Source organism: Procambarus clarkii, chromosome 5, assembly GCF_040958095.1.
Source record: "Procambarus clarkii isolate CNS0578487 chromosome 5, FALCON_Pclarkii_2.0, whole genome shotgun sequence".
Taxonomy (NCBI): domain Eukaryota; kingdom Metazoa; phylum Arthropoda; class Malacostraca; order Decapoda; family Cambaridae; genus Procambarus; species Procambarus clarkii.
The window spans coordinates 49,764,567-49,792,051 of record NC_091154.1 but is presented as its reverse complement, the minus strand read 5'-3'; the positions used below and the strand labels follow the sequence as shown (position 1 = coordinate 49,792,051).

At 54.1% G+C, this 27,485-nt stretch overlaps 2 protein-coding genes across 2 annotated transcripts in view; both read right to left on the bottom strand.

Annotated features, from left to right (window-relative positions):
- LOC123752072 (uncharacterized) overlaps window positions 1–27,485 on the bottom strand; it is a 106,222-nt gene that overhangs the window by 72,274 nt on the left and 6,463 nt on the right. The gene's annotated exons all lie outside the window — the stretch shown is intronic.
- LOC138352128 (zinc finger protein 271-like) lies at window positions 1,927–4,549 on the bottom strand. Its single transcript, XM_069304392.1, has 3 exons — window positions 4,094–4,549; window positions 3,032–3,208; window positions 1,927–2,103 (listed from the first exon to the last, which is right to left on the bottom strand). The coding sequence occupies exons 1-3, from the start codon at window positions 4,547–4,549 to the stop codon at window positions 1,927–1,929; spliced, it is 810 nt and encodes a 269-aa protein (XP_069160493.1).

Here is a 27,485-nt window from a genome sequence, read left to right as displayed (position 1 = left end):
GGTGCTTGTCACAGTCCATGACGGTCTAGTGCTTGACACAGTCCGGGACAGTCTGGTGCTTGACACAGTCCGGTACGGTCTGGTGCTTGACACAGTCCATGACAGTCTGGTGCTTGACACAGTCCATGACGGTCTGGTGCTTGTCACAGTCCATGAGAGTCTGGAGCTTGTCAGGGTCCTGGACGGTCTGGTGCTTGACACAGTCCGGGACGGTCTGGTGCGTGACACAGTCCGGGACGGTCTGGTGCTTTTCACAGTCCATGACGGTCTGGTGCTTGTCACAGTCCATGAGAGTCTGGAGCTTGTCACAGTCCTGGACGGTCTGGTGCTTGACACAGTCCGGGACGGTCTGGTGCGTGACACAGTCCGGGACGGTCTAGTGCATGACACAGTCAGGAACGGTCTGGTGCTTGACACAGTCCGGGACGATCTGTTGCTTGAAACAGTCCAGGACGGACTGGTGCTTGACACAGTCCGAGACAGTCTGGTGCTTGACACAGTCTGGTATGGTGTGGTGCTTGAAACAGTTCGGGACGGTCTGGTGCCTGACACTGTCCGGGTCGGTCTGGTGCTTGGCACAGTCCGGGACGGTCTGGTGCTTGACACAGTCCATGATAGTCTGGTGCTTGTCACAGTCCATGACGGTCTAGTGCTTGACACATTCCAGGACGGTCTGGTGCTTGACACAGTCCATGATAGTCTGGTGCTTGTCACAGTCCATGATAGTCTGGTGCTTGTCGCAGTCCATGACGGTCTGGTGCTTGTCCCAGTCCATAAGAGTCTGGAGCTTGTCACAGTCCTGGACGGTCTGGTGCTTGACACAGTCCGGCACGGTCTGGTGCTTGACACAGTCTATGACGGTCTGGTGCTTGTCACAGTCCTGGACGGTCTGGTGCTTGACACAGTCCGGGACGGTCTGGTGGGTGACACAGTCCGGGACGGTCTAGTGCATGACACAGTCCGGAACGGTCTGGTGCTTGACACAGTCCGGGACGATCTGGTGCTTGAAACAGTCCGGGACGGAATGATGCTTGACACAGTCCGAGACAGTCTGGTGCTTTACACAGTTCGGGACGGTCTGGTGCTTGGCACAGTCCGGGATGGTCTGGTGCTTGACACAGTCCGGTACGGTCTGGTGCTTGACACAGTCCGGGACGGTCTGGTGCTTGACACGGTTCGGGACGGTCTGGTGCTTGACACAGTCCGCGTCGGTCTGGTTCCTGTCACAGTCCATGATGGTCTGGTGCTTGACACAGTCCCTGACGGTCTGGTGCTTGTCACAGTCTATGACGGTCTAGTGCTTGACACAGTCCAGGACGGTCTGGTGCTTGACACAGTCCGGGACGGTCTGGTGCTTGACACAGTCCGGTACGGTCTGGTGCTTGAAACAGTCCATGACAGTCTGGTGCTTGACACAGTCCCTGACGGTCTGGTGCTTGACACAGTACATGACGGTCTGGTGCTTGTCACAGTCCGGAACGGTCTGGTGCTTGACACAGTCCATGACGTCTCGTGCTTGACACAGTCCAGGACGGTCTGGTGCTTGACACAGTCCGGGACGGTCTGGTGCTTGACACAGTCCGGGACGGTATGGTGCTTGACACAGTCCATGACGGTCTGGTGCGTGACACAGTCTGGGTCGTTCTGGTGCTTGACACAGTCCGGGACGATCTGGTCCTTGACACAGTCCATGACGGTCTGGTGCGTGACACTATCCGGGACGGTCTGTAGCCTGACACAGTCCGGGACGGTCTGGTGCTTGACACAGTCCGGGACGGTCTGGTGCTTGACACAGTCCGGGACGGTCTGGTGCTTGACACAGTCCGGGATGGTCTGGTGCTTGACACATTCAATGATGGTCTGGTGCTTGTCAAAGTACATGACGGTCTGGTGCGTGACACAGTCCGTGACGGTCTGGTGCTTGACTCAGTCCATGACGGTCTGGAGCTTTTCACAGTCCATGACGGTCTGGTGCTTGTCACAGTCCATGACGGTATGGTGCTTAACACAGCCCATGACGGTCTTGAGCTTGTCACAGGCCGAGACGGTCTTGTGCTTAACACAGTCCATGACGGTCTGGTGCTTGACACAGTCGGAGACGGTCTATCATTTGTCACAGTCCTTGACGGTCTAGTGCTTGTCACAGTCCGGAACAGTCTGGTGCTGGACACAGTCAATGACAGTGTGGTGCTTGACACAGTCCATGACGGTCTGGTGCTTCTCACAGTCCGGGACGGTCTGATGCTTGTCACAGTCCGAGACGGTCTGGTGCATGACACAGTCCTGGACGGTCTGGTGCTTGAAACAGTCTGGGACGGTCTGGTGCTTGACACAGTCCATGACGTCTCGTGCTTGACACAGTCCAGGATGGTCTGGTGCTTGACACAGTCCGGGACGGTCTGGTTCTTTTCACAGTCCATGACGGTCTGGTGCTTGTCACAGTCCATGACCGTCTGGTGCTTGACACAGTCCATGAGGGTCTGGTGCTTGACACAGTCCATGACAGTCTGGTGCTTGTCACAGTCCGGGACGGTCTGATGCTTGACATAGTCCGGGACGGTCTGGTGCTTGACACAGTTCGGGATGGTCTGGTGCTTGACACAGTCCGCGTCGGTCTGGTGCTTGGCACAGTCCGGGACGGTCTGGTGCTTGACACAGTCTGGGACGGTCTGGTGCTTGACACAGTCCATGATGGTCTGGTGCTTTTCACAGTCTATGACGGTCTAGTGCTTGACACAGTCCAGGACGGTCTGGTGCTTGACACAGTCCGGGACGGTCTGGTGCTTGACACAGTCCGGTACGGTCTGGTGCTTCAAACAGTCCATGACAGTCTGGTGCTTGACACAGTCCATGACAGTCTGGTGCTTGACACAGTACATGACGGTCTGGTGCTTGTCACAATCCGGGACGGTCTGGTGCTTGACACAGTCCATGACGTCTCGTGCTTGACACAGTCCAGGACGGTCTGGTGCTTGACACAGTCCGGGACGGTCTGGTGCTTGACACAGTCCGGGACGGTATGGTGCTTGACACAGTCCATGACGGTCTGGTGCGTGACACAGTCTGGGTCGTTCTGGTGCGTGACACAGTCCGGGACGATCTGGTGTTTGACAGAGTCCATGACGGTCTGGAGCTTTTCACAGTCCATGACGGTCTGGTGCTTGTCACAGTCCATGACGGTGTGGTGCTTGACACATTCCATGACGGTCTGGTGAGTGACAGTCCGGGTCGGTCTGGTGCTTGACACAGTCCGGGACGGTCTGGAGCTTTTCACAGTCCATGACGGCCTGGTGCTTGTCACAGTCCATGACGGTATGGTGCTTGACACAGTCCATGACGGTGTGGTGCTTGACACAGTCCGGGGCGGTCTGGTGCGTGACACAGTCCGAGACGATCTGGTGCTTGACACAGTCCAAGACGGCCTGGTGCTTGTCACAGTCCATGACGGTCTGGTGCTTGTCACAGTCCATGACGGTCTGGTGCTTGACACAGTCCTTGACGGTCTGGTGCTTAACACAGTCCGAGACGATCTGGTGCTTGACACAGTCCATGACGGTCTGGTGCTTGACACAGTCCATGACAGCCTAATGCTTGTCACAGTCCATGACGGGCTGGTGCTTGTCACAGTCCATGACTGTCTGGTTATTGTCACAGTCCGGGACGGTCTGGTGCTTGACACAGTCTGGGACGGTCTGGTGCTTGACACAGTCTGGGACGGTCTGGTGTTTGACACAGTCCGGGACGGTATGGTGCTTGACACAGTCCATGACGGTCTAGTGCTTGACACAGTCCGGGAATGTCTGGTGCTTGACACAGTCCGGAACGGTCTGGTGCTTGACACAGTCCGGGACGGTCTGGTGCTTGACACAGTCCGGTACAGTCTGGTGCTGGGCACAGTCAATGACAGTGTGGTGCTTGACACAGTCCATGACGGTCTGGTGCTTGTCACAGTCCGGGACGGTCTGATGCTTGTCACAGTCCGAGACGGTCTGGTGCTTGACACAGTCCTGGACGGTCTGGTGCTTGAAAAAGTCTGGGACGGTCTGGTGCTTGACACAGTCCATGACGTCTCGTGCTTGACACAGTCTATGACGGTCTTGTGCTTAACACAGTCCGGGACGGTATGGTGCTTGACACAGTCCATGACGGTCTGGTGCTTGAGACAGTCCAAGACGGTCTGGTGCTTGACACAGTCCGAGACGATCTGGTGTTTGACACAGTCCGGGACGGTCTGGTGCTTTTCACAGTCCATGACGGTCTGGTGCTTGACAGAGTCCGGGACGGTCTGGTGCTTGTCACAGTTCATGACAGTCCGGTGCTTGTCACAGTCCATGACGGTCTGGTGCGTGACACAGTCCATGACGGTCTGGAGCTTGTCAGAGTTCATGGTAGTCTGGTGCTTGACACAGTCCGGGACGGTCTGGTGCTTGACACAGTCCGGGACGGTCTGTTGCTTGACACAGTTAGGGACGGTCTGGTGCTTGTCACAGTCCGGGACGGTCTGGTGCTTGACACAGTCCATGATGAACTGGTGTTTGTCATAGTCCATGACGGTCTAGTGCTTGACACAGTCCGGGAATGTCTGGTGCTTGACACAGTCCGGAATGGTCTGGTGCTTGACACAGAGCATGATGAACTGGTGTTTGTCATAGTCCATGACGGTCTAGTGCTTGACACAGTCCGGGAATGTCTGGTGCTTGACACAGTCCGGAACGGTCAGGTGCTTGACACAGTCCGGGACGGTCTGGTGCTTGACACAGTCCGGTACAGTCTGGTGCTGGACACAGTCAATGACAGTGTGGTGCTTGACACAGTCCATGACGGTCTGGTGCTTGTCACAGTCCGGGACGGTCTGATGCTTGTCACAGTCCGAGACGGTCTGGTGCTTGACACAGTCCTGGACGGTCTGGTGCTTGAAAAAGTCTGGGACGGTCTGGTGCTTGACACAGTCCATGACGTCTTGTGCTTGACACAGTCCGGGACGGTTTGGTGCTTGACACAGTCCGGGACGGTATGGTGCTTGACACAGCTCATGACGGTCTGGTGCTTGACACAGTCTGGGACGGGCTGGTGTTTGACACAGTCCGGGACGGTATGGTGCTTGACACAGTCCGTGCCGGTCTGGTACTTGACACAGTCCAAGACGGTCTGGTGCTTGACACAGTCCGAGACGATCTGGTGTTTGACACAGTCCGGGACGGCCTGGTGCTTGACACAGTCCATGACGGTCTGGTGCTTGACACAGTCCATTACGGTCTGGTGCTTGTCAAAGTCCGGGACGGTCTGGTGCATGACAAATTCCGGGACGGTCAAGCGCTTGACACAGTCCATGACGGTCTGGTGCTTGACAAAGTCCGGGATTGTCTGGTGCTTGACACAGTCCGAGACGATCTGGTGTTTGACACAGTCCGAGACGGCCTGGTGCTTGACACAGTCCGGGACGGTCTGGTGCTTTTCACAGTCCATGACGGTCTGGTGCTTGACAGAGTCCGGGACGGTCTGGTGCTTGTCACAGTTCATGACAGTCCGGTGCTTGTCACAGTCCATGACGGTCAGGTGCTTGACACTGTCCGAGACGGACTGGTGCTTGACACAGTCCGGGACGGTCTGGTGCTTGTCACAGTCCGGGACGGTCTGGTGAGTGACACAGTCCAGGACGGTCTGGTGCTTGACACAGTCCGGGACGGTCTGGTTCTTTTCACAGACCATGACGGTCTGGTGCTGGTCACAGTCCATAACGGTCTGGTGCTTGACACAGTCCATGACGGTCTGGTGCTTGACACAGTCCATGACGGTCTGGTGCTTGTCACAGTCCGGGACGGTCTGGTGCTTGACACAGTTCGGGACGGTCTGGTGCTTGACACAGTCCGCGTCGGTCTGGTGCTTGACACAGTCCATGACGGTCTGATGCTTGACATAGTCCGGGACGGTCTGGTGCTTGACACAGTTCGGGACGGTCTGGTGCTTGACACAGTCGGCGTCGGTCTGGTGCTTGGAACAGTCCGGGACGGTCTGGTGCTTGACACAGTCCATGATGGTCTGGTGCTTGTCACAGTCCATGACGGTCTAGTGCTTGACACAGTCCAGGACGGTCTGGTGCTTGACACAGTCCGGGACGGTCTGGTGCTTGACACAGTCCGGTACGGTCTGCTGCTTGAAACAGTCCATGACAGTCTGGTGCTTGACACAGTCCATGACGGTCTGGTGCTTGACACAGTACATGACGGTCTGGTGCTTGTCACAGTCCGGGACGGTCTGGTGCTTGACACAGTCCATGACGTCTCGTGCTTGACACAGTCCAGGACCCTCTGGTGCTTGACACAGTCCGGGACGGTCTGGTGCTTGACACAGTCCCGGACGGTCTGGTGCTTGACACAGTCCATGACGGTCTGGTGCGTGACACAGTCTGGGTCGTTCTGGTGCTTGACACAGTCCGGGACGGTCTGGAGCTTTTCACAGTCCATGACGGTCTGGTGCTTGACACAGTCCATGACGGTCTGGTGCTTGACACAGTCTGGGACGGTCTGGTGTTTGACACAGTCCGGGACGGTATGGTGCTTGACACAGTCCATGACGGTCTGGTGCTTGACACAGTCCAAGACGGTCTGGTGCTTGACACAGTTCGAGACGATCTGGTGTTTGACACAGTCCGGGACGGTCTGGTGCTTGACACAGTCCGGGACGGTCTGGTGCTTGACACAGTCCATGACGGTCTGGTGCTTGACACAGTCCATGACGTCTCGTGCTTGACACAGTCCATGACGGTCTGGTGCTTGACACAGTCCGGGACGGTCTGGTGCTTGACACAGTCCGGGACGGTATGGTGCTTGACACAGTCCATGACGGTCTGGTGCTTGACACAGTCTGGGACGGTCTGGTGTTTGACACAGTCCGGGACGGTATGGTGCTTGACACAGTCCATGACGGTCTGGTGCTTGACACAGTCCAAGACGGTCTGGTGCTTGACACAGTTCGAGACGATCTGGTGTTTGACACAGTTCGGGACGGTCTGGTGCTTGACACAGTCCATGAGGGCCTGGTGCTTGACACAGTCCATGACGGTCTGGTGCTTGACACAGTCCAGGACGGTCTGGTGCTTGTCAAAGTCCGGGATGGTCTGGTGCTTGACAAACTCCGGGACGGTCTGGTGCGTGACAGAGTCCGGGACGGTCTGGTGCTTGTCACAGTTCATGGCAGTCCAGTGCTTGTCACAGTCCATGACGGTCTGGTGCGTGACACAGTCCAGGACGGTCTGGTGCTTGACACAGTCCATGACGGTCTGGTGCTTGTCACAGTCCTTGACGGTCTGGTGCTTGACACAGTCCATGACGGTCTGGTGCTTGTCACAGTCCGGGACGGTCTGATGCTTGACATAGTCCGGGACGGTCTGGTGCTTGACACAGTACATGACGTCTCGTGCTTGACACAGTCCGGGACGGTCTGATGCTTGGCACAGTCCGGGACGGTATGGTGCTTGACACAGTCCATGACGGTCTGGTGCTTGACTCAGTCCATGACGGTCTGGTGCTTGACACAGTTTGGGATGGTTTGGTTTTTGACACAGTCTGGGATAGTTTGGTTTTTGACACAGTCCGGGACGGTATGGTGCTTGACACAGTCCAAGACGGTCTGGTGCTTGACACAGTCTAGGACGATCTGGTGCTTGACACAGTCCGGGACGGTATGGTGCTTGACACAGTCCAAGACGGTCTGGTGCATGACACAGTCTGGGACGATCTGGTGCTTGACACAGTCCGGGACGGTATGGTGCTTGACACAGTCTGGGACGATCTGGTGCTTGACACAGTCAATGAGGGCCTGGTGCTTCATACAGTCCATGACGGTCTGGTGCTTGACACAGTCCAGGACTGTCTTGTGCTTGTCACAGTCCAGGACGGTCTGGTATGTGACATAGTCCGGGACGGTCTAGTGCTTGACACAGTCCATGACGGTCTGGTGCTTGACAAAGCCCGGGACGGTCCGGTATGTGACTCAGTCCGGGTCGGGCTGGTGCTTTTCACAGTCCATGACGGTCTGGTGCTTGACGTCGTCCGGGACGGTCTGGTGCTTGACACAGTCCATGACGGTCTGGTGCTTGACGCAGTCCATGACGTCTCGTGCTTGACACAGTCCTGGACGGTCTGGTGCTTGACACAGTCCGGGTCGGTCTGGTGCTTGACACAGTCCGGGACGGTATGGTGCTTGACACAGTTCATGACGGTCTGGTGCTTGACACAGTCCATGAGGGCCTGGTGCTTGACACAGTCCATGACGGTCTGGTGGTTGACTCAGTCCGGTACGGTCTGGTGATTGAAACAGTCCGGGACGGTCTGGTGCCTGACACAGTCCATGACGGTCTGGTGCTTGTCACAGTCCATGACGGTCTAGTGCTTGACACTGTCCGGGACGGTCTGGTGATTGACACAGTCCGGTACGGTCTGCTGCTTGACACAGTCCATGACAGTCTGGTGCGTGACACAGTCCATGACGGTCTGGTGCTCGACACAGTCCATGACGGTCTGGTGCTTGTCACAGTCCATGACGGTCTGGTGCTTGTCACAGTCCGAGACGGTCTGGTGCTTGACACAGTCCATGACGGTCTGGTGCTCGACACAGTCCATGACGGTCTGGTGCTTGTCACAGTCCATGACGGTCTGATGCTTGTCACAGTCAGAGACGGTCTGGTGCTTGACACAGTCCTGGACGGTCTGGTGCTTGAAACAGTCTGGGACGGTCTGGTGCTTGACACAGTCCATGACGTCTCGTGCTTGACACAGTCTATGACGGTCTTGTGCTTGACACAGTCCGGGAAGGTTTGGTGCTTGACACAGTCCGGGACGGTATGGTGCTTGACACAGTCCATGACGGTCTGGTGCTTGACACAGTCTGGGACGGGCTGGTGTTTGACACAGTCCGGGACGGTATGGTGCTTGACACAGTCCATGCCGGTCTGGTGTTTGACACAGTCCGGGCCGGATTTGTGCTTGGCACAGTCCATGATGGTCTGGGGCTTGTCACAGTCCATGACGGTCTAATGCTTGTCACAGTCCATGACGGTCTAATGCTTGTCACAGTCCATGACGGTCTGGTGCTTGTCACAGTCCATGATGGTCTGGTGCTTGACATAGTCCGGGACGGTCTGGTGCTTGAAACAGTCCATGACGGTCTTGTGCTTGTCACAGTCCATGACGGCCTGGTGATTGTCACAGTCCATGACGGTCTTGTGCTTGTCACAGTCCATGACGGCCTGGTGCTTGTCACAGTCCATGACGGCCTGGTGCTTGTCACAGTCCATGACGGTCTGGTGCTTGTCACAGTCCATGACGGTCTGGTGTTTGTCACAGTCCATGACGGTCTGGTGCTTGACACAGTCCATGACGGTCTGGTGCTTGTCACAGTCCATGACGGTCTAATGCTTGTCACAGTCCATGACGGTCTGGTGCTTGTCACAGTCCATGACGGTCTAATGCTTGTCACAGTCCATGACGGTCTGGTGCTTGTCACAGTCCATGACGGTCTAATGCTTGTCACAGTCCAGGACGGTCTGGTGTTTGTCACAGTCCATGACGGTCTGGTGCTTGTCACAGTCCATGACGGTCTAATGCTTGTCACAGTCCATGACGGTCTGGTGCTTGTCACAGTCCATGACGGTCTAATGCTTGTCACAGTCCAGGACGGTCTGGTGCTTGTCACAGTCCATGACGGCCTGGTGATTGTCACAGTCCATGACGGTCTAATGCTTGTCACAGTCCATGACGGTCTGGTGTTTGTCACAGTCCATGACGGTCTGGTGCTTGACACAGTCCATGACGGTCTGGTGTTTGACACAGTCCATGACGGTCTGGTGCTTGACACACAGTCCATGACGGTCTAATGCTTGTCACAGTCCATGACGGTCTGGTGTTTGTCACAGTCCATGACGGTCTGGTGCTTGACACAGTCCATGACGGTCTAATGCTTGTCACAGTCCATGAAGGTCTAATGCTTGTCACAGTCCATGACGGTCTGGTGTTTGACACAGTCCATGACGGTCTGGTGCTTGACACAGTCCATGACGGTCTAATGCTTGTCACAGTCCATGACGGTCTAATGCTTGTCACAGTCCATGACGGTCTAATGCTTGTCACAGTCCATGACGGTCTAATGCTTGTCACAGTCCATGACGGTCTGGTGTTTGACACAGTCCATGACGGTCTGGTGTTTGTCACAGTCCATGACGGTCTAATGCTTGTCACAGTCCATGACGGTCTGGTGTTTGTCACAGTCCATGACGGTCTAATGCTTGTCACAGTCCATGACGGTCTGGTGTTTGTCACAGTCCATGACGGTCTGGTGTTTGTCACAGTTCATGACGGTCTGGTGCTTGACACAGTCCATGACGGTCTAATGCTTGTCACAGTCCATGACGGTCTGGTGCTTGTCACAGTCCATGACGGTCTAATGCTTGTCACAGTCCATGACGGTCTGGTGTTTGTCACAGTCCATGACGGTCTGGTGCTTGACACAGTCCATGACGGTCTGGTGCTTGTCACAGTCCATGACGGTCTGGTGCTTGACACAGTCCATGACGGTCTGGTGCTTGTCACAGTCCATGACGGTCTGGTGCTTGACACAGTCCATGACGGTCTGGTGCTTGACACAGTCCATGACGGTCTGGTGCTTGACACAGTCCATGACGGTCTGGTGTTTGTCACAGTCCATGACGGTCTGGTGCTTGTCACAGTCCATGACGGCCTGGTGATTGTCACAGTCCATGACGGTCTAATGCTTGTCACAGTCCATGACGGTCTGGTGTTTGACACAGTCCATGATGGTCTGGTGCTTGACACAGTCCATGACGGTCTAATGCTTGTCACAGTCCATGACGGTCTGGTGTTTGTCACAGTCCATGACGGTCTAATGCTTGTCACAGTCCATGACGGTCTGGTGTTTGTCACAGTCCATGACGGTCTAATGCTTGTCACAGTCCATGACGGTCTGGTGTTTGTCACAGTCCATGACGGTCTGGTGCTTGACACAGTCCATGACGGTCTAATACTTGTCACAGTCCATGACGGTCTGGTGCTTGTCACAGTCCATGACGGTCTAATGCTTGTCACAGTCCATGACGGTCTGGTGCTTGTCACAGTCCAGGACGGTCTGGTGCTTGACACAGTCCATTACGGTCTGGTGCTTGTCAAAGTCCGGGACGGTCTGGTGCATGACAAATTCCGGGACGGTCAAGCGCTTGACACAGTCCATGACGGTCTGGTGCTTGACAAAGTCCGGGATTGTCTGGTGCTTGACACAGTCCGAGACGATCTGGTGTTTGACACAGTCCGAGACGGCCTGGAGCTTGACACAGTCCGGGACGGTCTGGTGCTTTTCACAGTCCATGACGGTCTGGTGTTTGACAGATTCTGGGACGGTCTGGTGCTTGTCACAGTTCATGACAGTCCGGTGGTTGTCACAGTCCATGACGGTCAGGTGCTTGACACAGTCCGAGACGGTCTGGTGCTTGACACAGTCCGGGACGGTCTGGTGCTTGTCACAGTCCGGGACGGTCTGGTGCGTGACACAGTCCAGGACGGTCTGGTGCTTGACACAGTCCGGGACGGTCTGGTTCTTTTCACAGACCATGACGGTCTGGTGCTGGTCACAGTCCATGACGGTCTGGTGTTTGACACAGTCCATGACGGTCTGGTGCTTGACACAGTCCATGACGGTCTGGTGCTTGACACAGTCCGAGACGATCTGGTGTTTGACACAGTCCGGGACGGTCTGGTGCTTTTCACAGTCCATGACGGTCTGGTGCTTGACAGAGTCCGGGACGGTCTGGTGCTTGTCACAGTTCATGAAAGTCCGGTGCTTGTCACAGTCCATGACGGTCTGGTGCGTGACACAGTCCATGACGGTCTGGAGCTTGTCAGAGTTCATGGTAGTCTGGTGCTTGACACAGTCCGGGACGGTCTGGTGCTTGACACAGTCCGGGACGGTCTGTTGCTTGACACAGTTAGGGACGGTCTGGTGCTTGTCACAGTCCGGGACGGTCTGGTGCTTGACACAGTCCATGATGAACTGGTGTTTGTCATAGTCCATGACGGTCTAGTGCTTGACACAGTCCGGGAATGTCTGGTGCTTGACACAGTCCGGAACGGTCTGGTGCTTGACACAGTCCATGATGAACTGGTGTTTGTCATAGTCCATGACGGTCTAGTGCTTGACACAGTCCGGGAATGTCTGGTGCTTGACACAGTCCGGTACAGTCTGGTGCTGGACACAGTCAATGACAGTGTGGTGCTTGACACAGTCCATGACGGTCTGGTGCTTGTCACAGTCCGGGACGGTCTGATGCTTGTCACAGTCCGAGACGGTCTGGTGCTTGACACAGTCCTGGACGGTCTGGTGCTTGAAAAAGTCTGGGACGGTCTGGTGCTTGACACAGTCCATGACGTCTTGTGCTTGACACAGTCCGGGACGGTTTGGTGCTTGACACAGTCCGGGACGGTATGGTGCTTGACACAGTTCATGACGGTCTGGTGCTTGACACAGTCTGGGACGGGCTGGTGTTTGACACAGTCCGGGACGGTATGGTGCTTGACACAGTCCATGCCGGTCTGGTACTTGACACAGTCCAAGACGGTCTGGTGCTTGACACAGTCCGAGACGATCTGGTGTTTGACACAGTCCGGGACGGCCTGGTGCTTGACACAGTCCATGACGGTCTGGTGCTTGACACAGTCCATTACGGTCTGGTGCTTGTCAAAGTCCGGGACGGTCTGGTGCATGACAAATTCCGGGACGGTCAAGCGCTTGACACAGTCCATGACGGTCTGGTGCTTGACAAAGTCCGGGATTGTCTGGTGCTTGACACAGTCCGAGACGATCTGGTGTTTGACACAGTCCGAGACGGCCTGGTGCTTGACACAGTCCGGGACGGTCTGGTGCTTTTCACAGTCCATGACGGTCTGGTGCTTGACAGAGTCCGGAACGGTCTGGTGCTTGTCACAGTTCATGACAGTCCGGTGCTTGTCACAGTCCATGACGGTCAGGTGCTTGACACAGTCCGAGACGGTCTGGTGCTTGACACAGTCCGGGACGGTCTGGTGCTTGTCACAGTCCGGGACGGTCTGGTGCGTGACACAGTCCAGGACCGTCTGGTGCTTGACACAGTCCGGGACGGTCTGGTTCTTTTCACAGACCATGACGGTCTGGTGCTGGTCACAGTCCATGACGGTCTGGTGCTTGACACAGTCCATGACGGTCTGGTGCTGGACACAGTCCATGACGGTCTGGTGCTTGTCACAGTCCGGGACGGTCTGGTGCTTGACACAGTTCGGGACGGTCTGGTGCTTGACACAGTCCGCGTCGGTCTGGTGCTTGACACAGTCCATGACGGTCTGATGCTTGACATAGTCCGGGACGGTCTGGTGCTTGACACAGTTCGGGACGGTCTGGTGCTTGACACAGTCGGCGTCGGTCTGGTGCTTGGCACAGTCCGGGACGGTCTGGTGCTTGACACAGTCCATGATGGTCTGGTGCTTGTCACAGTCCATGACGGTCTAGTGCTTGACACAGTCCAGGACGGTCTGGTGCTTGACACAGTCCGGGACGGTCTGGTGCTTGACACAGTCCGGTACGGTCTGCTGGTTGAAACAGTCCATGACAGTCTGGTGCTTGACACAGTCCATGACGGTCTGGTGCTTGACACAGTACATGACGGTCTGGTGCTTGTCACAGTCCGGGACGGTCCGGTGCTTGACACAGTCCATGACGTCTCGTGCTTGACACAGTCCAGGACCCTCTGGTGCTTGACACAGTCCGGGACGGTCTGGTGCTTGACACAGTCCCGGACGGTCTGGTGCTTGACACAGTCCATGACGGTCTGGTGCGTGACACAGTCTGGGTCGTTCTGGTGCTTGACACAGTCCGGGACGGTCTGGAGCTTTTCACAGTCCATGACGGTCTGGTGCTTGACACAGTCCATGACGGTCTGGTGCTTGACACAGTCTGGGACGGTCTGGTGTTTGACACAGTCCGGGACGGTATGGTGCTTGACACAGTCCATGACAGTCTGGTGCTTGACACAGTCCAAGACGGTCTGGTGCTTGACACAGTCCATGAGGGCCTGGTGCTTGACACAGTCCATGACGGTCTGGTGCTTGACACAGTCCATGACGTCTCGTGCTTGACACAGTCCATGACGGTCTGGTGCTTGACACAGTCCGGGACGGTCTGGTGCTTGACACAGTCCGGGACGGTATGGTGCTTGACACAGTCCATGACGGTCTGGTGCTTGACACAGTCTGGGACGGTCTGGTGTTTGACACAGTCCGGGACGGTATGGTGCTTGACACAGTCCATGACGGTCTGGTGCTTGACACAGTCCACGACGGTCTGGTGCTTGACACAGTTCGAGACGATCTGGTGTTTGACACAGTCCGGGACGGTCTGGTGCTTGACACAGTCCATGAGGGCCTGGTGCTTGACACAGTCCATGACGGTCTGGTGCTTGACACAGTCCAGGACGGTCTGGTGCTTGTCAAAGTCCGGGACGGTCTGGTGCTTGACAAACTCCGGGACGGTCTGGTGCGTGACAGAGTCCGGGACGGTCTGGTGCTTGTCACAGTTCATGGCAGTCCAGTGCTTGTCACAGTCCATGACGGTCTGGTGCGTGACACAGTCCAGGACGGTCTAGTGCTTGACACAGTCCATGACGGTCTGGTGCTTGTCACAGTCCTTGACGGTCTGGTGCTTGACACAGCCCATGACGGTCTGGTGCTTGTCACAGTCCGGGACGGTCTGATGCTTGACATAGTCCGAGACGGTCTGGTGCTTGACACAGTCCGGGACGGTCTGGTGCTTGGCACAGTACATGACGTCTCGTGCTTGACACAGTCCGGGACGGTCTGATGCTTGGCACAGTCCGGGACGGTATGGTGCTTGACACAGTCCATGACGGTCTGGTGCTTGACTCAGTCCATGACGGTTTGGTGCTTGACACAGTCTGGGATGGTTTGATTTTTGACACAGTCTGGGATAGTTTGGTTTTTGACACAGTCCGGGACGGTATGCTGCTTGACACAGTCCAAGACGGTCTGGTGCTTGACACAGTTCGGGACGGTCTGGTGCTTGACACAGTTCATGACAGTCCGGTGCTTGTCACAGTCCATGACGGTCAGGTGCTTGACACAGTCCGAGACGGTCTGGTGCTTGACACAGTCCGGGACGGTCTGGTGCTTGTCACAGTCCGGGACGGTCTGGTGCGTGACACAGTCCAGGACCGTCTGGTGCTTGACACAGTCCGGGACGGTCTGGTTCTTTTCACAGACCATGACGGTCTGGTGCTGGTCACAGTCCATGACGGTCTGGTGCTTGACACAGTCCATGACGGTCTGGTGCTGGACACAGTCCATGACGGTCTGGTGCTTGTCACAGTCCGGGACGGTCTGGTGCTTGACACAGTTCGGGACGGTCTGGTACTTGACACAGTCCGCGTCGGTCTGGTGCTTGACACAGTCCATGACGGTCTGATGCTTGACATAGTCCGGGACGGTCTGGTGCTTGACACAGTTCGGGACGGTCTGGTGCTTGACACAGTCGGCGTCGGTCTGGTGCTTGGCACAGTCCGGGACGGTCTGGTGCTTGACACAGTCCATGATGGTCTGGTGCTTGTCACAGTCCATGACGGTCTAGTGCTTGACACAGTCCAGGACGGTCTGGTGCTTGACACAGTCCGGGACGGTCTGGTGCTTGACACAGTCCGGTACGGTCTGCTGCTTGAAACAGTCCATGACAGTCTGGTGCTTGACACAGTCCATGACGGTCTGGTGCTTGACACAGTACATGACGGTCTGGTGCTTGTCACAGTCCGGGACGGTCTGGTGCTTGACACAGTCCATGACGTCTCGTGCTTGACACAGTCCAGGACCCTCTGGTGCTTGACACAGTCCGGGACGGTCTGGTGCTTGACACAGTCCCGGACGGTCTGGTGCTTGACACAGTCCATGACGGTCTGGTGCGTGACACAGTCTGGGTCGTTCTGGTGCTTGACACAGTCCGGGACGGTCTGGAGCTTTTCACAGTCCATGACGGTCTGGTGCTTGACACAGTCCATGACGGTCTGGTGCTTGACACAGTCTGGGACGGTCTGGTGTTTGACACAGTCCGGGACGGTATGGTGCTTGACACAGTCCATGACGGTCTGGTGCTTGACACAGTCCAAGACGGTCTGGTGCTTGACACAGTCCATGAGGGCCTGGTGCTTGACACAGTCCATGACGGTCTGGTGCTTGACACAGTCCATGACGTCTCGTGCTTGACACAGTCCATGACGGTCTGGTGCTTGACACAGTCCGGGACGGTCTGGTGCTTGACACAGTCCGGGACGGTATGGTGCTTGACACAGTCCATGACGGTCTGGTGCTTGACACAGTCTGGGACGGTCTGGTGTTTGACACAGTCCGGGACGGTATGGTGCTTGACACAGTCCATGACGGTCTGGTGCTTGACACAGTCCAAGACGGTCTGGTGCTTGACACAGTTCGAGACGATCTGGTGTTTGACACAGTCCGGGACGGTCTGGTGCTTGACACAGTCCATGAGGGCCTGGTGCTTGACACAGTCCATGACCGTCTGGTGCTTGACACAGTCCAGGACGGTCTGGTGCTTGTCAAAGTCCGGGACGGTCTGGTGCTTGACAAACTCCGGGACGGTCTGGTGCGTGACAGAGTCCGGGACGGTCTGGTGCTTGTCACAGTTCATGGCAGTCCAGTGCTTGTCACAGTCCATGACGGTCTGGTGCGTGACACAGTCCAGGACGGTCTAGTGCTTGACACAGTCCATGACGGTCTGGTGCTTGTCACAGTCCTTGACGGTCTGGTGCTTGACACAGCCCATGACGGTCTGGTGCTTGACACAGTCCAAGACGGTCTGGTGCTTGACACAGTCTGGGACGATCTGGTGCTTGACACAGTCCGGGACGGTATGGTGCTTGACACAGTCCAAGACGGTCTGGTGCTTGACACAGTCTGGGACGATCTGGTGCTTGACACAGTCCGGGACGGTATGGTGCTTGACACAGTCTGGGACGATCTGGTGCTTGACACAGTCAATGAGGGCCTGGTGCTTCATACAGTCCATGACGGTCTGGTGCTTGACACAGTCCAGGACTGTCTTGTGCTTGTCACAGTCCAGGACGGTCTGGTATGTGACATAGTCCGGGACGGTCTAGTGCTTGACACAGTCCATGACGGTCTAGTGCTTGACAAAGCCCGGGACGGTCCGGCATGTGACTCAGTCCGGGTCGGGCTGGTGCTTTTCACAGTCTATGACGGTCTGGTGCTTGACACAGTCCATGACGGTCTGGTGCTTGACGCAGTCCATGACGTCTCGTGCTTGACACAGTCCAGGACGGTCTGGTGCTTGACACAGTCCGGGTCGGTCTGGTGCTTGACACAGTCCGGGACGGTATGGTGCTTGACACAGTTCATGACGGTCTGGTGCTTGACACAGTCCATGAGGGCCTGGTGCTTGACACAGTCCATGACGGTCTGGTGGTTGACTCAGTCCGGTACGGTCTGGTGCTTGAAACAGTCCGGGACGGTCTGGTGCCTGAGACAGTCCATGACGGTCTGGTGCTTGTCACAGTTTGGGACGGTCTGCTGCTTGAAACAGTCCATGATGGTCTGGTGCTTGTCACAGTCCATGACGGTCTAGTGCTTGACACTGTCCGGGACGGTCTGGTGATTGACACCGTCCGGTACGGTCTGGTGCTTGACACAGTCCATGACAGTCTGGTGCGTGACACAGTCCATGACGGTCTGGTGCTCGACACAGTCCATGACGGTCTGGTGCTTGTCACAGTCCATGACGGTCTGGTGCTTGTCACAGTCCGAGACGGTCTGGTGCTTGACACAGTCCATGACGGTCTGGTGCTCGACACAGTCCATGACGGTCTGGTGCTTGTCACAGTCCATGACGGTCTGATGCTTGTCACAGTCCGAGACGGTCTGGTGCTTGACACAGTCCTGGACGGTCTGGTGCTTGAAACAGTCTGGGACGGTCTGGTGCTTGACACAGTCCATGACGTCTCGTGCTTGACACAGTCTATGACGGTCTTGTGCTTGACACAGTCCGGGACGGTTTGGTGCTTGACACAGTCCGGGACGGTATGGTGCTTGACACAGTCCATGACGGTCTGGTGCTTGACACAGTCTGGGACGGGCTGGTGCTTGACACAGTCCATGCCGGTCTGGTGTTTGACACAGTCCGGGCCGGATTTGTGCTTGGCACAGTCCATGATGGTCTGGGGCTTGGCACAGTCCATGACGGTCTGGTGTTTGTCACAGTCCATGACGGTCTAATGCTTGTCACAGTCCATGACGGTCTAATGCTTGTCACAGTCCATGACGGTCTAATGCTTGTCACAGTCCATGACGGTCTGGTGCTTGTCACAGTCCATGATGGTCTGGTGCTTGACATAGTCCGGGACGGTCTGGTGCTTGAAACAGTCCATGACGGTCTTGTGCTTGTCACAGTCCATGACGGCCTGGTGATTGTCACAGTCCATGACGGTCTTGTGCTTGTCACAGTCCATGACGGCCTGGTGCTTGTCACAGTCCATGACGGCCTGGTGCTTGTCACAGTCCATGACGGTCTGGTGTTTGTCACAGTCCATGACGGTCTGGTGCTTGACACAGTCCATGACGGTCTGGTGCTTGACACAGTCCATGACGGTCTGGTGTTTGTCACAGTCCATGACGGTCTAATGCTTGTCACAGTCCATGACGGTCTGGTGCTTGTCACAGTCCATGACGGTCTAATGCTTGTCACAGTCCAGGACGGTCTGGTGCTTGTCACAGTCCATGACGGCCTGGTGATTGTCACAGTCCATGACGGTCTAATGCTTGTCACAGTCCATGACGGTCTGGTGCTTGTCACAGTCCATGACGGTCTGGTGCTTGTCACAGTTCATGACGGTCTGGTGTTTGACACAGTCCATGACGGTCTGGTGCTTGACACAGTCCATGACGGTCTAATGCTTGTCACAGTCCATGACGGTCTGGTGTTTGTCACAGTCCATGACGGTCTGGTGCTTGACACAGTCCATGACGGTCTAATGCTTGTCACAGTCCATGACGGTCTAATGCTTGTCACAGTCCATGACGGTCTGGTGTTTGACACAGTCCATGACGGTCTGGTGCTTGACACAGTCCATGACGGTCTAATGCTTGTCACAGTCCATGACGGTCTGGTGTTTGTCACAGTCCATGACGGTCTAATGCTTGTCACAGTCCATGACGGTCTGGTGTTTGTCACAGTCCATGACGGTCTAATGCTTGTCACAGTCCATGACGGTCTGGTGCTTGACACAGTCCATGACGGTCTGGTGCTTGTCACAGTCCATGACGGTCTAATGCTTGTCAGAGTCCATGACGGTCTAATGCTTGTCACAGTCCATGACGGTCTAATGCTTGTCACAGTCCATGACGGTCTAATGCTTGTCACAGTCCATGACGGTCTAATGCTTGTCACAGTCCATGACGGTCTGGTGTTTGTCACAGTCCATGACGGTCTGGTGCTTGACACAGTCCATGACGGTCTGGTGCTTGACACAGTCCATGACGGTCTAATGCTTGTCACAGTCCATGACGGTCTAATGCTTGTCACAGTCCATGACGGTCTAATGCTTGTCACAGTCCATGACGGTCTAATGCTTGTCACAGTCCATGACGGTCTAATGCTTGTCACAGTCCATGACGGTCTGGTGTTTGTCACAGTCCATGACGGTCTGGTGCTTGACACAGTCCATGACGGTCTGGTGCTTGACACAGTCCATGACGGTCTAATGCTTGTCACAGTCCATGACGGTCTAATGCTTGTCACAGTCCATGACGGTCTAATGCTTGTCACAGTCCATGACGGTCTAATGCTTGTCACAGTCCATGACGGTCTAATGCTTGTCACAGTCCATGACGGTCTAATGCTTGTCACAGTCCATGACGGTCTGGTGCTTGTCACAGTCCATGACGGCCTGGTGTTTGTCACAGTCCATGACGGTCTGGTGTTTGTCACAGTCCATGACGGTCTGGTGCTTGACACAGTCCATGACGGTCTAATGCTTGTCACAGTCCATGACGGTCTGGTGTTTGTCACAGTCCATGACGGTCTGGTGCTTGACACAGTCCATGACGGTCTAATGCTTGTCACAGTCCATGACGGTCTGGTGCTTGTCACAGTCCATGACGGTCTGGTGCTTGTCACAGTCCATGACGGTCTGGTGCTTGTCACAGTCCATGACGGTCTGGTGCTTGTCACAGTCCAGGACGGTCTGGTGCTTGTCACAGTCCAGGACGGTCTGGTGCTTGTCACAGTCCAGGACGGTCTGGTGCTTGTCACAGTCCAGGACGGTCTGGTGCTTGTCACAGTCCAGGACGGTCTGGTGCTTGTCACAGTCCAGAACGGTCTGGTGCTTGTCACAGTCCAGGACGGTCTGGTGCTTGTCACAGTCCAGGACGGTCTGGTGCTTGTCACAGTCCAGGACGGTCTGGTGCTTGTCACAGTCCATGACGGTCTGGTGCTTGTCACAGTCCAGGACGGTCTGGTGCTTGTCACAGTCCATGACGGTCTGGTGCTTGTCACAGTCCAGGACGGTCTGGTGCTTGACACAGTCCATGACGGTCTGGTGCTTGACACAGTCCAGGACGGTCTGGTGCTTGTCACAGTCCAGGACGGTCTAATGCTTGTCACAGTCCGGGCCGGTTTCGTGCCTGGCACAGTCCGTCGCCAGTCACGTCCTCAGGTGCGGGTCGGTCCATTTGATCAATTAAGTTATTGTGGCTTTTTATATACATTGTGATTATCATAGAATCCTCATATCCATTGGACATACAATCTGTTAATGTTATAATCATACGCAAAATTGTTATACTCTTCACAAGGGATATACACCAATAGGTGTGTGTGTGTGTGTGTGTGTGTGTGTGTGTGTGTGTGTGTGTGTGTGTGTGTGTGTGTGTGTGTGTGTGTGTGTGTGTGTGTGTGTGTGTGTGTGTGTGTGTGTGTGTGTGTGTGTGTGTGTGTGTGTGTGTGTGTGTGTGTGTGTGTGTGTGTGTGTGTATGTGTGTGTGTGTACTCACCTAATTGTACTCACCTAATTGTGCTTGCGGGGGTTGAGCTCTGGCTCTTTGGTCCCGCCTCTCAACCGTCAATCAACTGGTGTACAGATTCCTGAGCCTATTGGGCTCTATCATATCTACATTTGAAACTGTGTATGGAGTCAGCCTCCACCACATCACTTCCTAATGCATTCCATTTACTAACTACTCTGACACTGAAAAAGTTCTTTCTAACGTCTCTGTGGCTCATTTGGGTACTCAGCTTCCACCTGTGTCCCCTTGTTCGCGTCCCACCAGTGTTGAATAGTTCATCCTTGTTTACCCGGTCGATTCCCCTGAGGATTTTGTAGGTTGTGATCATGTCCCCCCTTACTCTTCTGTCTTCCAGTGTCGTGAGGTGCATTTCCCGCAGCCTTTCCTCATAACTCATGCCTCTTAGTTCTGGGACTAGTCTAGTAGCATACCTTTTTACTTTTTCCAGCTTCGTCTTGTGCTTGACAAGGTACGGGCTCCATGCTGGGGCCGCATACTCCAGGATTGGTCTTACATATGTGGTGTACAAGATTCTGAATGATTCCTTACACAGGTTCCTGAACGCCGTTCTGATGTTAGCCAGCCTCGCATATGCCGCAGACGTTATTCTCTTTATGTGGGCTTCAGGAGACAGGTTTGGTGTGATATCAACTCCTAGATCTTTCTCTCTGTCTGTTTCATTAAGTACTTCATCTCCTATTCTGTATCCTGTGCCTGGCCTCCTGTTTCCACTTCCTAGTTTCATTACTTTGCATTTACTCGGGTTGAACTTCAACAGCCATTTGTTGGACCATTCACTCAGTCTATCCAGGTCATCTTGTAGCCTCCTACTATCATCCTCTGTTTCAATCCTCCTCATAATTTTGGCATCGTCGGCAAACATTGAGAGGAACGAATCTATACCCTCTGGGAGATCATTTACATATACCAGAAACAGTATAGGTCCAAGGACTGACCCCTGCGGGACTCCACTTGTGACGTCTCGCCAATCTGAGACCTCACCCCTCACACAGACTCGTTGTCTCCTGTTGCTTAGGTATTCCTCTATCCACCGGAGTACCTTTCCTCTCACTCCAGCCTGCATCTCCAACTTTCGCACTAGCCTCTTGTGTGGCACTGTATCAAAGGCTTTCTGACAATCCAAAAATATGCAGTCTGCCCACCCTTCTCTTTCTTGCCTTATTTTTGTTGCCTGGTCGTAGAATTCAAGTAACCCTGTGAGGCAGGACCTGCCATCCCTGAACCCATGTTGATGCTGTGTTACAAAGTTCCTTCGCTCCAGATGCTCCACTAGTTTTTTTCGCACAATCTTCTCCATCAGCTTGCATGGTATGCAGGTTAGGGACACTGGCCTGTAGTTCAGTGCCTCCTGTCTATCCCCTTTCTTGTATATCGGGACTACGTTAGCTGCTTTCCAAATATCTGGCAGTTCCAAATATCTGGCAGTGTGTGTGTGTGTGTGTACTCACCTAGTTGTACTCACCTAGTTGTGTTTGCGGGGGTTGAGCTCTGGCTCTTTGGTCCCGCCTCTCAACCGTCAATCAACAGGTGTACAGATTCCTGAGCCTATCGGGCTCTGTCATATCTACACTTGAAACTGTGTATGGAGTCAGCCTCCACCACATCACCCCCTAATGCATTCCATTTGTCAACCACTCTGACACTAAAAAAGTTCTTTCTAATATCTCTGTGGCTCATTTGGGCACTCAGTTTCCACCTGTGTCCCCTTGTGCGTGTTCCCCTTGTGTTAAATAGACTGTCTTTATCTACCCTATCAATCCCCTTCAGAATCTTGAATGTGGTGATCATGTCCCCCCTAACTCTTCTGTCTTCCAGCGAAGTGAGGTTTAATTCCCGTAGCCTCTCCTCGTAGCTCATACCTCTCAGCTCGGGTACTAGTCTGGTGGCAAACCTTTGAACCTTTTCCAGTTTAGTCTTATCCTTGACTAGATATGGACTCCATGCTGTGGCTGCATACTCCAGGATTGGCCTGACATATGTGGTATACAAAGTTCTGAATGATTCTTTACACAAGTTTCTGAATGCCGTTCGTATGTTGGCCAGCCTGGCATATGCCGCTGATGTTATCTGCTTGATATGTGCTGCAGGAGACAGGTCTGGCGTGATATCAACCCCCAAGTCTTTTTCCTTCTCTGACTCCTGAAGAATTTCCTCTCCCAGATGATACCTTGTATCTGGCCTCCTGCTCCCTACACCTATCTTCATTACATTACATTTGGTTGGGTTAAACTCTAACAACCATTTGTTCGACCATTCCTTCAGCTTGTCTAGGTCTTCTTGAAGCCTCAAACAGTCCTCTTCTGTTTTAATCCTTCTCATAATTTTAGCATCGTCCGCAAACATTGAGAGAAATGAATCGATACCCTCCGGGAGATCATTTACATATATCAGAAACAAGATAGGACCGAGTACAGAGCCCTGTGGGACTCCACTGGTGACTTCACGCCAATCAGAGGTCTCACCCCTCACCGTAACTCTCTGCTTCCTATTGCTTAGATACTCCCTTATCCACTGGAGCACCTTACCAGCTACACCTGCCTGTCTCTCCAGCTTATGTACCAGCCTCTTATTCGGTACTGTGTCAAAGGCTTTCCGACAATCCAAGAAAATGCAATCCGCCCAGCCCTCTCTTTCTTGCTTAATCTGTGTCACCTGATCGTAGAATTCTATCAAGCCTGTAAGGCAAGATTTACCCTCCCTGAATCCATGTTGGCGATTTGTCACGAAGTCCCTTCTCTCCAGATGTGTTACCAGTTTTTTTCTCACGATCTTCTCCATCACCTTGCATGGTATACAAGTCAAGGACACTGGCCTGTAGTTCAGTGCCTCTTGTCTGTCGCCCTTTTTGTATATTGGGACCACATTCGCCGTCTTCCATATTTCTGGTAGGTCTCCCGTCTCTAGTGACTTACTATACACTATGGAGAGTGGCAAGCAAAGTGCCTCTGCACACTCTTTCAGTACCCATGGTGAGATCCCATCTGGACCAACAGCCTTTCTAACATCCAGATCCAGCAGGTGTCTCTTGACCTCCTCTCTCGTAATTTCGAACTCCTCCAAGGCCGCCTGGTTTACCTCCCTTTCTCCTAGCACAGTGACCTCACCCTGTTCTATTGTGAAGACCTCTTGGAACCTCTTGTTGAGTTCCTCACACACCTCTCTGTCATTCTCTGTATACCTGTCCTCGCCTGTTCTAAGTTTCAATACCTGTTCTTTCACTGTTGTTTTCCTTCTGATGTGACTGTGGAGTAGCTTTGGTTCAGTCTTGGCTTTGTTTGCTATATCATTTTCAAAATTTTTCTCTGCTTCTCTTCTCACCCTGACGTACTCATTCCTGGTTCTCTGGTATCTCTCTCTGCTTTCTGGTGTTCTGTTATTCTGGAAGTTCCTCCACGCCTTTTTGTTCAGTTTCTTCGCTTCGATACATGCCCTATTATACCATGGATTCTTCTGTTGCTTCTCGGATTTTTCCCTTTGGGCCGGGATGAACCTGTTTACTGCCTCCTGACACTTTTGGGTAACATAGTCCATCATACCCTGTACAGACTTGTCTCTGAGGTTTGTGTCCCAAGGTATTTCACTTAGGAAACTTCTCATCTGTTCATAATTCCCCTTTCGGTATGCCAGCCTTTTGATTCCTAGTTCTTTTTTGGGGGAGATAAGTCCTAGCTCTACCAAGTACTCAAAGTTCAATACACTGTGGTCACTCATTCCCAAGGGCGCTTCCATCTTAACTTCCCTTATATCCCATTCATTTAGGGTAAATATCAAATCAAGCATTGCTGGTTCATCTTTTCCTCTCATTCTTGTTGGTTCTTTGGTGTGCTGGCTTAGAAAGTTTCTTGTTGCCATGTCCAGCAGCTTAGCTCTCCATGTTTCTGGTCCTCCATGCGGGTCTCTGTTCTTCCAATCTATCTTCCCATGGTTGAAGTCTCCCATAATTAGTAGTCCATATCCATTCCTGCTAGCAACAGAAGCTGCTCTTTCTATTATGTTAATGGTGGCCATGTTGTTTCTATCATATTCCTGTCTAGGTCTTCTGTCATTTGGTGGTGGATTATATATGACTGCGACTATAATTTTTTTCCCTCCATTTGTTACAGTACCTGATATGTAGTCACTGAAACCTTCACAGCCCTGAATATCCATCTCCTCAAAATCCCAGCCTTTTCTTACCAGCAGAGCTACACCATCCCCACCTCTTCCTTCCCTCTCCTTCCTCATAACATAATAGTCCTGTGGGAACACTGCATTTGTTATCGTTTTCGTGATCTTTGTTTCTGTGAGGGCTATTATGTCTGGGTTTTCCTCGAGTACCAGTTCTCCAAGCACATTTGCTTTATTTGTAATTCCATCTATGTTAGTGTACATCGCTTTGAGGCTCACTTTCTTCTGTCCCTTCTCAAATCGCCTCCTTGGTGAGTGTTCTGCTGGTGGGGGAGGCTGTTCCATGGTTGTGAGGACCTGTGAGGTGGATAACAGGGTCTCAGAGGATACTGGGATGAGGGGCGGGGGGATCCAGTGAAGGGGGAGGGACAGAGAGGGTATGGGGTGAAAGGGGAGGGAGGACGGGAAGGAAAGGGGGGGGGAGGGAGGACTCGGGAGGAGGGGAGGGGTAGAAGGGTGGGGATTGGGTGTGGGGGGAGGGAGATTTGGCTGAACATTTGAGTGGGGGCAGGGAGGGTTTGGGGTAGGGGGGTTTTCTATGCAGAGGAGGGAGGCGGGGTTGTCCTCCCTTCTGGTGTTACTGGGTAGCTGGTTGTGGGTTCCCCCCTTGCCTCTGGGGGTGTCGTGCTGGGAGCTGTGACTTCCTGGTTTTCCCCTCTCGCCCTGCGCCTCTTCCTTGCTTCTGCCGCCACGGCTCTCTCCTCCCTTGTCATGTCTCTCTGGAGGAATACATTTTTTAATTTTCCCACGTTTTTCAGGGAGCTCTTCCTTGATAGGATCTTCTCTTTTGTGTTCTCGTTTGCAAACACTATCTTTATCATTCGGTCTCAGTCTTTGTTGTACCGGCCTAGCCTGAAAACCTTCTCAATGCTATGCTCAGCCCCTTCCATGTCTATTGCCTTTAGTACTTCATTCACTGCTGCTTTGCCCTTGTCATTCCACTCTGTCCTATTAGATCCTTCCTGCTCCTTAATACCCACAGCAACCACTGATCTGTTCCTTTCCAGCAGTTGGCTAGTGGAGCGTGCCGCCTCCTGCGAGGTGGCTGCTTTCATGGCCACCTCCATCACTGCAGTCATTACTTCAGAGTTATTTTTTTTTAGTATTTCCGCAAATGTTGCTTTTATTGTGGCATTCTCATCCAGAAAACTATTACCACCTGCTCCCTGGGTGGTTTTTCTGATTCTCAGCCTCGATACCATTCTCTTTGAGGGCTCTAATCTCCTCCTTTGCTGCTGTCAGCTCTCTTTTCAGGTTGCTTATTTCGTTCTTCATTTCCTGCATCATTTCTTGCATCTCACTCTTGATGTCCTCCAGAAACTGGGCGAACATTTCCTTCATCTCGTCACCTTGGCTCTTTCCTGTTCCCCTGGGACCTCTGGCTGCCATGTTTGACCCTGTTGGGATGGGGGAGGGAGAGAGAGAGAGAGAGGAAGAGAGAGAGAAAGAGAGAAAGGGAGTGACAAAGGGAGAGATAAATGGGTGGGTGGGGGGGGGAGCCGACCCTTCCACTGAAGTGAGAAGAAAGTAGAAGGGGAGGGGGGGAGGAGATGGAGAGAGAGGCGGGAGAGAGAGAGAGGAGAGGGAGAGAGTGGGTGAGGGAGAGAGCGGGTGAGGGAGAGAGCGGGTGAGGGAGAGAGGGGGGGGAGGTGTGTGTGTGTGTGTGGGCAGAGAGGGAGGGGGAAGGAAAGAGAGGGAAGGAGAGGGGGAGGGAGGGGGAAGGAAAGAGGGAGGGAGAGGGGGAGGGAGCGAGGGAGAGAGAGAGAGAGAGAGAGAGAGAGAGAGAGAGAGAGAGAGAGAGAGAGAGAGAGAGAGAGAGAGAGAGAGAGAGAGAGAGAGCAGGAGAGAGAGAGCAGGAGAGAGAGAGCAGGAGAGGGAGAGCAGGAGAGAGATAGTGGGAGTGGGAGAGAGGGAGTGGGAGAGAGGGAGAGTGGGGAGGGGAAGAGTGTGTGTATGGGCGATGCGGGGGACTGGGGGTGGGGGGGGCGGAGATGGCGACTAAGTCAGGTCAGGTCAGATGGTGGGGTCAAGAGGGGGGGATATATAGTAGTAGGCATCCTTCAGTCTCGGGAGACTATGGAGTTGCGCCCTAGTTGTCAATCCTGGTGCAGCGTCTGGTGTGACTGATGAGGCCAATCCGAGAGTGGCAGTCCATCCCACACCGAG